This window comes from Homalodisca vitripennis, chromosome 1 (genome assembly GCF_021130785.1).
Source record: "Homalodisca vitripennis isolate AUS2020 chromosome 1, UT_GWSS_2.1, whole genome shotgun sequence".
NCBI classification, from domain to species: Eukaryota; Metazoa; Arthropoda; class Insecta; order Hemiptera; family Cicadellidae; genus Homalodisca; species Homalodisca vitripennis.
The window spans coordinates 15,063,503-15,076,805 of NC_060207.1; the positions used below are offsets into that span (position 1 = coordinate 15,063,503).

The window sequence follows — 13,303 nt, forward strand, 5'->3', positions numbered from 1 at the left end:
CACCTGTGTTGTAATTCCATAACACTGTAATATTCAAGCTCACCCAAAGGGTACCGTGATGCACACAGTCGAAAGCTTAGACAGATCCAAGAAAACACTGGTTGAATACTCTCGTCTATCAAAACCCTCGACCACCAGATCCACAAGTGTGTTATTTCATCATTTGTGGAAACGTGTTTCGGAATCAAAAGTGGCTAGGTGAAAATATATTGAATTATTCCACAAAGTTTAACAATCAGTCCAGAAAGAGTTTTTAGAAAACTTTACTGAATACATGCAAGATCGAAATTGGTCCATAATTGTTGATCAGGCAAGGATCTCCCTGTTTGAAGACTGGATAACCTTAGAGAGAAAGCATTAGATCTGTCGGGAAAACTCAGTCAGTTTTCGTGTAGCCACAACGTACTTGTGTTGTGTACTTATCTACAGGGAAAACTGTGGCGCACAATCGCACATGGGCTGGTAGAAGAGGCGCGGCACGGAGCGTGGTGTGTACCGTCCCGTTTGCGGTGTCGGTTTTCACGACTCGGCCGACACCTTCTGACCCCGTGGCTGCTCCGCATAAACAATGGGCGATAACTGCGGTGCTGTTTGGACAAGGAGTATAAATATGCGAGGCCAGCAAAATGATGAATGGAGGAATACACAGCACACCGTGCCCGCAGCTGGGCCCCGGTCACGCAGAACAGCACGCAGCGGGTGTAGTGCCAAATTGTGGCAGGACTGACATTACAGGTGAGTCGGGCCCGGGGAGCCAGACTGAAATTGTGCCATCACAACAGCACACCGTGCCCGCAGCTGGGCCCCGGTCACGCAGAACAGCACGCAGCGAGTGTAGTGCCAAATTGTGGCAGGACTGACATTACAGGTGAGTCGGGCCCGGGGAGCCAGACTGAAATTGTGCCATCACAACAACTGTATAGAACAATAGCTGACGCTCAGTCTGAAATTGTGCCATCACAACAGCACACCGTGCCCGCAGCTGGGCCCCGGTCACGCAGAACAGCACGCAGCGAGTGTAGTGCCAAATTGTGGCAGGACTGACATTACAGGTGAGTCGGGCCCGGGGAGCCAGACTGAAATTGTGCCATCACAACAACTGTATAGAACAATAGCTGACGCTCAGTCTGAAATTGTGCCATCACAACAGCACAACGTGCCCGCAGCTGGGCCCCGGTCACGCAGACCAGCACGCAGCGGGTGTAGTGCCAAATTGTGGCAGGACTGACATTACAGGTGAGTCGGGCTCGGGAGCCAGACTGAAATTGTGCCATCACAACAACTGTATGGAACCATAGCTGACGCTCAGGCTGAAATTGTTGGCATCACAACAACTATATGGAACCATAGCTGACGCTCAGGCTGGAATTGTTGCATCACAACAACTACTCGTATATGGAACCATAGCTGACGCTCAGGCTGGAATTGTTGCATCACAACAACCATATGGAACCATAGCTGACGCTCAGGCTGGAATTGTTGCATCACAACAACTATATGGAAACCATAGCTTGACGCTCAGACTGAAATCGTGGCATCACAACAACTATATGGAAACATAGCTGACGCTCAGGCTGGAATTGTTGCATCACAACAACTACTCCTATATGGAACCATAGCTGACGCTCAACCAGTAGTTGGACTGGTAAAATTTCTTCTGTCTGCTCGTTATCTTGTAAACGAACTAACCTGTAAATTTGAATTTACATGAAGCTTCATTTCTATATAGGCAACACTAAGTGAGATTTTAAAGTTTGAAATTGTTATTCATACAAAAATATTAATATAATAGTTATGCGTGTCACAAAGATCCGGTATTATTTGTTTATTTAAACCTAGTTTGTAATTATGTGAGAGGTTAGTTATTTACCTGAAGAAGAGATCAGATTTCAGATATCTAAACGTACTGTTACTGATTTTTGTATCACTGAACGATAGCAAATGGTCGGAAATATCATGTTTCTTTCACAATATAGTAGAATAATATTAGAAGTTCGTGACAAACTTGGATTTCATCGGACACTTTGGTTTTGATTCCCTCTCTTGCTCACCGAAACTTTATTATTTTAACACTGTTATGGAAACTAATGACGGAAAATTTTAATGTATTATGCGAAATATGTCAAGAAAGATTTCATCTAAAGTCTTGAAAGTTTGCGGTAAACTTCATTTCTACAAAGACAATAATAGGATCTATGATGGTGCATGTCAAATCATGGAATTTTACTGAATTTCATTGAAGCCTACCTCTCAATAGACATTTCTCTTTTGTCTCCCGGGAGATGTTAACATTTCTTTTCTGGACGATTTTTGTCTGTCTGCATAACATCTGGAGGATGAAATAAACTACAGATTAGAGATTTGGCGTCCAATCTCAGTGAAGCCTGTTATACGAGAGTGGCGTACCTTCTTCATATACAGTACATTGTGTAAAATATCCATACATTTCACTTAGTATGTGAATCTGATTACAAAAATACCCAAAATGTTTATTTTAGCTTGTATAATTCCTCTTCGAATACTAACAAATGAAAACTGTTTTATTTTCCTGTTTCCAGAAAAATGTCAAAGGGCAGTGTCACAAAATTTTAAAATTAACACAACCAAAACATTAAGGGTAGTCATATAATTTTTTAAATAACCCTTATCTGAATCAAAGCTGTTCAAGCTTTATCCGTACCTATAGCTTTATTGTTGGCTATATTGTTCCTTTCGAATAAACCTGTTGTATATATATATACATGCTGTAATCATTCCTTTACGTTTCATAATACTAAAATGAATGGGTAATAAGAAGAAATGAATGGGTAATAAGAATTAATAATTACACGGATAATATCCAGAGCTGTGTAAATGCAATATTATTTTTAACAGCAATGGCGGAACGATAAATATCAGTGATGGATATTGCTGCGAGACCTACTTCGGAACAATAATGAATAATGAATCATTCGGATATTTTATGCCGATACACGAAATGTTTTCAGTTTATTGTTTTCATTTATAGTTTAAGGGATCTAAAATCTATTTTAGTTCAATAACGCATATCCCACAGTTAATTGTAATTTATTAAAAAATTTACAGCTTCCATAGGTTTATTGACTGGAGGAATAAAATTAGCAACGTGATTACGTTATTGATAAAACAATTTAACGGCTTGATTATAGCTCAGTCGGTATCGTGGTGGGCAAGCCTCCACAATCTATATGGTAATTGAGTTTGTCTCTATATCACCGAGCTTAACTCACTTGATCGAGTTAAGTAGAGTGCTTAGTTTGTTGTCGGGGACTATTCCGAGTGAATCGACAACTTTGACAAAGCTTTCGTTACATCACTCGTGCGGTTTGTTCAAGTGATCTTGTTCACTTGATGGCGAACTTAACTATCAACAACATTACTCTTTACAACATTTTAAGTTTAACTACTTTACAACGTCGGGTACTGTACTTAGAAATGCTTTACAATTCTTCTTTTGTAAAATCCCATTGCTTTAGTTTTGAGACAAATATTTTATATGGTCAAACCTATCTATAAATTTGTCCTCGAAGTTTATTTATTCTTGTACGTAAAAGGCTGAGCGCCCTGCATGACACTTGGAAATGTTTCTATTGCAAAATCTTTGTTAGCTTTTGAAATATCTGTTACAGTAATTGGCTGAGCATTAGCGAAACATCACTCGCGGGTCGGAAAAATTAATTTTGTCAGTCTGTCCACACTTTGTCATGAAGCTTCGTTTCTAAATTATGCAACAATGAGTTTCATGATGGTATTTCTTTGCATGGGATTGGCTGAGCGTTAGCGAAAATGTTACATTGGTCTTATGGGTAACAATGATGGCAACGAGACGATTGCAGAACAAATACGTTTCTATAATTATGTGTCATTTTAATATGTGACTTAGTGACACATGCAGTATAGTGAAACCAAAATATCTTATTATTATAGTTGATTCACCAAACCCAAAAAAATGTTCTAATATTGAGGTATATTGTTTCACTCTTTCGCTGAGTGAGATGTCAGCATTTTCCATGTAATTTGAATAGCCCGTTAGGTAAATCTAGAATAAAACATTCTAGAGCAACCAGTGTTCGAAAATCCGTAACAACAAAATTTGTTACAAATTGACAACTTTTTCAAGCATCGAGTTCAACTCAATGTCAATGAGTTGTTGTCCATCACTATCAATGATATATACTTCAATTACCATAATTTACATTTACTAAAACTTAAAGTTATAATTATTTCACGTACCCAATCTCATCGTTTAACTACAAAATATTGTCTAATTCAAACTCTCGCTTCGTTTTAATTACAATAAGCGACTTCATTACCATAAAATAGAACTGTAATTCAACTTGGAACAGAGATGTTTCACTGAGCTAGCCGCTATTAAGCGTTCTCATGATGACAGACGATAAATATCTATGATTAACTTGCTACAGTGTAACTAACAACAAACTCCCAGCTGGTTTCGTTGCCCAATTCGTCATACTCTTATGATCACGCTTCTACTTTGTCATTTGACACAGCAGGGAGAGCGAAGCGAACACACTCTTCGTGGTTATTATAAAGCTACAAATCTCATGGTTTGGTGTTATAGTTTTATATTATTCTATACAAGCACTCAACCTGGCTATTCTTAAAATTGACTTAGAAGTTTTGTCTAAGAAAGAAACCATTGTCAGCCACGTTTTAATAATACTCTTTATTGCGTACAGACAAATAGACTTGCATTACATGCATCAACAGAGTAAATCAAAGAAATCATCATCCTTGTTAGGTGAGGTGCATCGTCATATGAGTTTTCTAACATAAAAACGTACAATTATTATTCAATATCAGAACCAAATGCTATCATTCATATTTTTTGTTTTCAAAAATTTTCAAGAATCTTCATTCCAGCGTCATTTTTATCATGAAATCATCAACAGAGTAAAACGCCTTTGACACTAGGGGGTGTTTCAGACCAGCGTTGGGGGAGACTTTAATAAGTGGCCTACACTAGTCATTCGGTTGTTTTTATTGAACAATTCGATGTATTATCCAACTTCGATATGTAAAAATCGTACACAATAAGAGTTTTAATAAATAACCGTAACAAGAAGAATCTCGTTACAATTTTAAAAACGTAAATTTAACACTAACATTACAAAACAACATAACCTACTATGGTCTAGACTTAGATACCAAAGAAAACTTCCCCAGCTTGATTTCAATAACTAACCGCTTTTGAAAAATGGAGAAAAAAATTCTCCCCATGGGTTACTAGGAGCCAAACCCACATATTGAAGCCACTTAAACAAATCTCGTCACTTTTGAGAAATATTTCACATATTGTCGTCATATTTAATGCAATTTTTAAAGGATCACAATATTAGTCTATTGTTTTTATTATCACTTGTTGCTATTTATTGTTTACATTCAAATTACTACAACTAATATGTTGAAATCACAACGAACCATTCAATATAAAAAACCGAAGAACGAGTGTAGGCCGCTTATTAGTCTTCCCGAGCTTTGAATTATTTTTAGGTAATTGAGTTGTCTGATATCAAACTCCCTCTGACACGAACTTGAGACGGCAAGTTGTCCCTGTCTCTTGTTCTGTACTGACGGACATCCCTGCCCTGTACTACCTCACATTTGTGTCGACAGAACAGGAAGCCCTGGAGAATATAAAGGCAGGTTAAAGTCAGTAATATAAGTTCCCTTAATGGGTGTGGAAATGGGAAGGTATCTAAAGAGTTAAAAATATTTTTTCTCATATTATACTTTTGATATTTATATCTTGATACCCTTAAAACTGATCGTCAGATACATGAATATTAGTTATATCACCACTTTAAGGGTATGTTGCGCTCATTTGGTCACGCATCTGATGGTTGATTCAATTTGCGTCATATTAACAGAAATATGATTTTAAGAACATGCATAGTTTCATATATATTTCTTTTAATATCTTTTGCTATCCTTACATTTCAACCTCCACCAAAAGGTGCGGCAGACGATCAATGTCTATTTTAATGAAATATTGATTTAATGAAAACCCATATTATGTGCTTACACAATAGACATTTACCATGGGCTCCTGGACTGGACTTCATTTGATATTTTAGATAAATCAAAATTTCTAGAATTATACGAGTATATTTATCAATTCTAGTTAATTTTGCTTTTATTTTTAAATTTTCATTACATGTATACTATTTAACAATAAACTATTGTAACCATAGAAAATTCTGTAACTATATTACTGTATTGTAAAATAATTGATCTGTTCTAATAATCATACGCCATATGTAAACGGTTCATAAAATGCTCGTAAATTTTGCCCCACGTTTCAAAGGACGGTTGGCGAGAGAGATAGAAGTTCAAACGACGAAAGGAGATTTGCATAAAACAATACTTCCGACGACCCTCCTTTCCTGCATTTGGAATTCGATTTCAGCCCTTTCCCATTTAGAGGATTTAATCTGTCGAAACAGTCGCGTTTCTAACCGAATTGAAAATCTCGCACTCCATTATTTTCTATTAGCGAATATTGTTTCGCAATATGTTACGACTAGAGAATTGAAAGTGTTAAAGAACATTTATCCATTACTCACATAGCTACAATAGGCCTACGAAATTAAGTGTCATTAATGCTTGATCAAAGAGCGAATCTGTAGCTATAAATCTATTATCATTGGAGTATGTTTTATTGAAATCTATAGAGCGCTTTTCCCTAACAAAGACATTGCTCATCAGCCACGTAAGTTTTGGTGGGCGTAGAAATGGAAAGATGATGAATAGAGAGGGAATCTGTGTTCGTGAATTCATGTGCTGGAGTTTGTTTTACTTGAAATTGATAGACACATTTTCCTTAAGAAAAAAGATTATCGATAGCCATGTATGATTGCATGCACGGTGGGGTTGAAATGGAAAGGCACTGTATGATTAGAGAGGGAATCAGTGTTTGTGAATCCGTGTTATCAGAGGCTGTTTTTCTTGAAATCGATAGAGAAATTTTTTGTAAGAAAAAGATTATCGATAGCCATGCTGAATTTGGTGTGGGTCGAAATGGAAAGGTACTGCACGATTAGAGAGGGAACCAGTGTTCGTGAATTCGTGTTTATTGGAGCCCGTTTTTCTTGTAATCGATAGAGAAATATTTCCTAAGAAAAAGATTATTGACAGCCACGCACAATTTGGTGTGGGTTTAAATGGAAAGGTACTGTATGATTAGAGAGGGAATCAGTGTTTGTGAATCCGTGTTATCAGAGCCTATTTTTCTTGAAATCGATAGAGAAAATGTTTCTTAGAAATAGATTATCGATAGCCATGCACAATTTGGTGCGGGTTGAAATGGAAATGTACTGCACGATTAGAGAGGGAACCAGTGTTCGTGAATTCGTGTTTATTGGAGCCCGTTTTTCTTGTAATCGATAGAGACATTTTTCCTAAGAAAGAGATGATTGATAGCCACGCACCATTTTCTGAGGGTGAAATGGAAAGGTTGAAAATGGTAAGTTGAAAATCGTGTTCGTAAATCAATGTTTAACAAGAATCCGTATGTATTTTATATTTTTAAAGGATTTTTCAACGCCAATGACATTCTTAATAGAGCGTACAAAACGTTCTAGGGAAACGGTCCAAACCAATCTACTGGGAATGGACCCCATGACTTCTCGGTTAAAGCCGTAGGCTACAGTGAAGGTAGCCCGTTCTTCAATTATAAAGATATACATAGGAATGGAATATTTATTTTAATGTTAAAATAGTGTTACAAAAAGTAATTTGATTCGTCATTTGTTTCAGTGGTGCTTGCCAACGTTCGAGAACGCGGCGTTCGACAAGTTAGTGGAAGCGACCAACACGTGTGGTGAGGGTCCTAAGGGGCCGATAGAGTTCTGTGTGCAAACCAATCGGCAGGAGACGACCAAGTCCTGCCAAGTGTGTACGCAAGGCATGCACCCGGCAGCACACTTGACAGACTTTGTCAACAACACCCAGACCTGGTGGCAGAGTGAGACCATGCTGGAAGATGTCCAGTATCCCACCCAGGTCAACCTCACCCTACACCTCAGTGAGTACATGCTTGCGTTAAAGTAATTAAGAATCTTCTAACATTATAAACCATTTGCTTGATATCAATCTGTTTAATGATAGGTCATATAAAATGGGGTGTTTCTTTAAGGTTGTATGGTGGGAAAACTTTCATGATTCCGTCTAAATGTTCTGAGTACCGTAGCTAGAATATACCGCATCTAGTGTGAAAATATTTGAAATAATGCTTCAATTGAAAGGCACTTTGAGAGGAGTCACTACTACTGTGTTATTGAGAAGACTTTCAAAATTCCTATAACAGAATATCAAAGTTGTTTCCGGGAAATGTATTGATTGGGCTTAATACTTACCTTAACAAGGTTATGAATTTTTTGTGTGATTTGTAGATGTTATACGTGGCTTATTGGTTAAAACCACTGTCGTCTTGAAGGAAACCTATATGGAGTAGATTAATCAGTAAATATTGTGGAGGAAAGGACGCAGAGACCTGTGGAATCATGTTATTCTTGAGATCCAAGGGGTTGAAGAGGTCGGCGGATCTTGAGTTATAAAACATCCAATAAGACCGAGGAACCTGAAGATTTGAGTGTATTTCTAATGAGGTCATCTGTTTTAATTGAAAAGGATGGTAGCAGTTCGACTTCACCTTTATTTGCCAATTAGGTTGATTAAAAATGATACCCTGAGATGAGAAGCTACTGCAGAAGCAGCTAAATGCTTGTCTTAAAGAAAACCCACATGGAGTATAATTAACAAGTGAATATTGTGGACGGAAGGGACGTAGGATCTGAGGGAAATCCTGGTAGTCTTGAGATCCAAGGACATGAAGAGGTCGGCAGGATCTTGAGGTATAAAACATCCATAAGACCGAGGAACCTGAAGATTGAGTGTACCCTGGAGATGAGAAGTCTCCGATACTGCAGAAGCTAAATACTTGCCTTAAAGAAAACCCACATGGAGTAATATTAACAAGTGAATATTGTGGACGAAAGGGACGTAGGGATCTGAGAAATCCTGGTAGATCTGGAGATCCAAGGACTTTAAGAGGTCGGCAGATCTTGAGGTATAAAAACATCCATAAGACCGAGGAACCTGAAGATTGAGTGTACCCTGGAGATGAGAAGTCTCCGATACTGCAGAAGCTAAATACTTGCCTTAAAGAAAACCCATATGGAGTATATTAACAAGTGAATATTGTGGACGAAAGGGCGCAGGGATCTGAGAAATCCTGGTAGTCTGGGAGATCCAAGGACATGAAGAGGTCGGCAGATCTTGAGGTATAAAACATCCATAAGACCGAGGAACCTGAAGATTGAGTGTACCCTGGAGATAAGAAGTCTCCGATACTGCAGAAGCTAAATACTTGCCTTAAAGAAAACCCATATGGAGTATATTAACAAGTGAATATTGTAGACGAAGGGCGCAGGGATCTGAGAAATCCTGGTAGATCTGGAGATCCAAGGACTTTAAGAGGTCGGCAGATCTTGAGGTATAAAAACATCCATAAGACCGAGGAACCTGAAGATTGAGTGTACCCTGGAGATGAGAAGTCTCCCGATACTGCAGAAGCTAAATACTTGCCTTAAAGAAAACCCATATGGAGTATATTAACAATGTGAATATTGTAGACGAAAGGGCGCAGGGATCTGAGAAATCCTGGTAGTCTGGAGATCCAAGGACTTTAAGAGGCCGGCAGATCTTGAGGTATAAAACATCCATAAGACCGAGGAACCTGAAGATTGAGTGTACCCTGGAGATGAGAAGTCTCCGATACTGCAGAAGCTAAATACTTGCCTCAGAGAAAACCCATATGGAGTATATTAACAAGTGAATATTGTAGGACGAAAGGGCGCAGGGATCTGAGAAATCCTGGTAGTCTGGAGATCCAAGGACTTTAAGAGGTCGGCAGATCATTGAGGTATAAAACATCCATAAGACCGAGGAACCTGAAGATTGAGTGTACCCTGGAGATGAGAAGTCTCCGATACTGCAGAAGCTAAATACTTGCCTTAAAAGAAAACCCATATGGAGTATATTAACAAGTGAATATTGTAGACGAAAGGGCGCAGGGATCTGAGAAATCCTGGTAGTCTGGAGATCCAAGGACATGAAGAGGTCGGCGGATCTTGAGGTATAAAACATCCATAAGACCGAGGAACCTGAAGATTGAGTGTACCCTGGAGATGAGAAGTCTCCGATACTGCAGAAGCTAAATACTTGCCTCAGAGAAAAACCCCATATGGAGTATATTAACAAGTGAATATTGTAGACGAAAGGGCGCAGGGATCTGAGAAATCCTGGTAGATCTGGAGATCCAAGGACATGAAGAGGTCGGGCAGATCTTGAGGTATAAAACATCCATAAGGACCGAGGAACCTGAAGATTGAGTGTACCCTGGAGATGAGAAGTCTCCGATACTGCAGAAGCTAAATACTTGCCTTAAAGAAAACCCATATGGAGTATATTAACAAGTGAATATTGTAGACGAAAGGGCGCAGGGATCTGAGAAATCCTGGTAGTCTTGAGATCCAAGGACATAAGAGGTCGGCAGATCTTGAGGTATAAAACATCCATAAGACCGAGGAACCTGAAGATTGAGTGTACCCTGGAGATGAGAAGTCTCCGATACTGCAGAAGCTAAATACTTGCCTTAAAGAAAACCCATATGGAGTATATTAACAAGTGAATATTGTGGACGAAAGGGCGCAGGGATCTGAGAAATCCTGGTAGATCTGGAGATCCAAGGACATGAAGAGGTCGGCGGATCTTGAGGTATAAAACATCCAAAAGACCGAGGAACCTGGGGATTTGGTGTACCCTGGAGAAGAGAAGTCTCAGATACTGCAAAAGCTAAAAAGGAATCTTAAAGAAAATCCAGATGTAGTATATTAACAAGTGAATGTTGTGGAGGAAAGGACAAAGGAACCTGAGTATCTTGTTAATCTGAAAATTCAAGGGTTTAGAAAATTTGGGGAAACTTGAGGTATACACATCTATAAGACTGAGAAATCTGGATATTGGGTATACCCTGGAGAAGAGAAGTCTCCGATATCGCAGAAGCTAAATACCTAATTGACCCTAAGGATTATGGAATTTAAAAATTGTGAGAAGTCTGAGAAGACCTAGATAGGAAAACTTAAACTTTGACAATAACACTTCTTATCAGTAACCTTGATCTAGTATTGTACCTCTTCTTTGCTTGAAAAGATCCTCGCACATGCAAGTAGCCCATGAAAACGGGCAGAATAAGGTTTTAAATATTCTAAAACATTGGGAAATATGAACTAAAGTTACTTTTTAATCAAACTGGTCACAATATGAAAACTGTGATACATTTATAGAAATACTACATAGGCAGGAGTGGTTTAACTTGGCAAACATCTATGGATAAATTCAAAAAACGTCTATCGCTTGGAGAAGATTTGTGTTTCAATCTCCGTTTCATATGTACAGCTATAGTTGTTAATTAAGAGAAACCTTCAGTCAGTCCCATGTTAGCTTAGAGTTATGGGCTCAAAGAAATGACGTAGTATAAATTAACATGCTTTGATATAAAATATTAAAGAGCGATTCATTACATCCTCGATAGATATAATAAATTAATGTAGTTCTCTTCCCTACCACCCAACTCCTCCCACTCCACTCGATGATTCGCATGATACTGAAGTTGTTCGCTGGTTTGAGACAATAACGTTTCTAACAGTCGTAATAAGGTATTCGTGACAGATTGAGCACGATACATATTGTTATTATCCTATCACTGGCAATGCTTCAAGTTTCGTACGGCTATATTAGAAAACTTTCAATTTATTAGGATTAATTTCGTGAAGTTAACACACCTGTGTCGAGAATGTATTTCAGTAATTTCATCTTGCTTAGTGGCACATTTGAAAATGAAGTTCTTTCACATACCCGTTTTAAAATTAAGGACCTTAAAAAGACACAAGTGTTTCTCGTTTATTTAATTCTAAAATAATGTGATATTGAAAGGATAATAGGATTTTGGACCTTTCCCATCGTTATATGTTACAAAATGTATAACACAACGTTTCGAGGATTGAATTCTATCCTCTTCGTCAGGTGAGAAGACAATTAGTATATAATGCTGGATATTATAATGATAGTAAACATTAATAAGGCTATTTAGAATATCAGGGGCGTAAAAAGTATAAATTTAGTATTCTTAGATTTCTGGGAGTGATATTCAGGATGGGTAAGGTCGTTATGCTTCCTTTTAAGGCTAAGTACAATGAGGAGTTTTCTCAATTTCAAAAGTGGACCCAATGGCTACCACGAGATGCGGGCCTTTTACCGAAACAAACATGACAATAAGAGAAATTTCAGACTGATTAAATCCATCATAGAACTGTTAATTTTAAAGAGAAAATATATAAATATAAAGAACCGAATGCTCGCACCCTCTTGTACAATTTATACATTCTACATCAAAGTATTTTTAAGATGTTTGACCAAATAATAACACTATCGAGGAATGTTTGCCTGCTTTGCTAATTTTGAAAATCGATTAGCGACCAATTAAAGTTAAATACTTTAAATAACAGAAAAAATGAGAACGGTAAATAGAAGTAATATTTACACACCCACACACACAGGCCATGGTTTGTTGCTGTAAATGTGGCTTGTATTGTGGGAGCGTGTACGTGAGTAGCTCATCCTACTGGGGAATCCTATAGCTACCGCCTTGAGACATTACCTGCTGTCGTGTACACACCCACATACTCAAGCTCTGGTGTGTGGCTGTAAATACGGTTTGTATTGTGGAAGCGGTTACGTGAGTAGCTCATCCTACTGGGGAATCCTATAGCTACCGCCTTGAGACATTACCTGCTGTCGTGTACACACCCACATACTCAAGCTCTGGTGTGTGGCTGTAAATGCGGTTTGTATTGTGGAAGCGGTTACGTGAGTAGCTCATCCTACTGGGGAATCCTATAGCTACCGCCTTGAGACATTACCTGCTGTCGTGTACACACCCACATACTCAAGCTCTGGTGTGTGGCTGTAAATGCGGTTTGTATTGTGGGAGCGGGTAAGCAAGTGGCTCATCCTACTGGGGAATCCTATAGCTAGCACCTTGAGACATTACCTGTTCTCATAATAAAATCAAAGAGAATTTGGATTCTGTTACATAGTTTCCAAATCTGTTCTTAGTGCTGATAGTTTTGATTTATTGTCGCCTTTTAAATCATCCTTTACCTTTGCTCATTGCAATACATTGCTATAGGCTATTACCCTC

The 13,303-nt window shown here is 38.3% G+C and overlaps 1 protein-coding gene across 1 annotated transcript in view; it reads left to right on the forward strand.

Annotated features, from left to right (window-relative positions):
* The window catches only part of LOC124357511 (laminin subunit gamma-1), a 505,622-nt gene that overhangs the window by 146,337 nt on the left and 345,982 nt on the right, over positions 1 to 13,303 (forward strand). Inside the window, exon 2 of the mRNA XM_046809384.1 lies at positions 7,798 to 8,065. Coding sequence (XP_046665340.1) covers positions 7,798 to 8,065 — 268 coding nt within the window. The remainder of the gene's footprint in view (positions 1 to 7,797; positions 8,066 to 13,303) is intronic.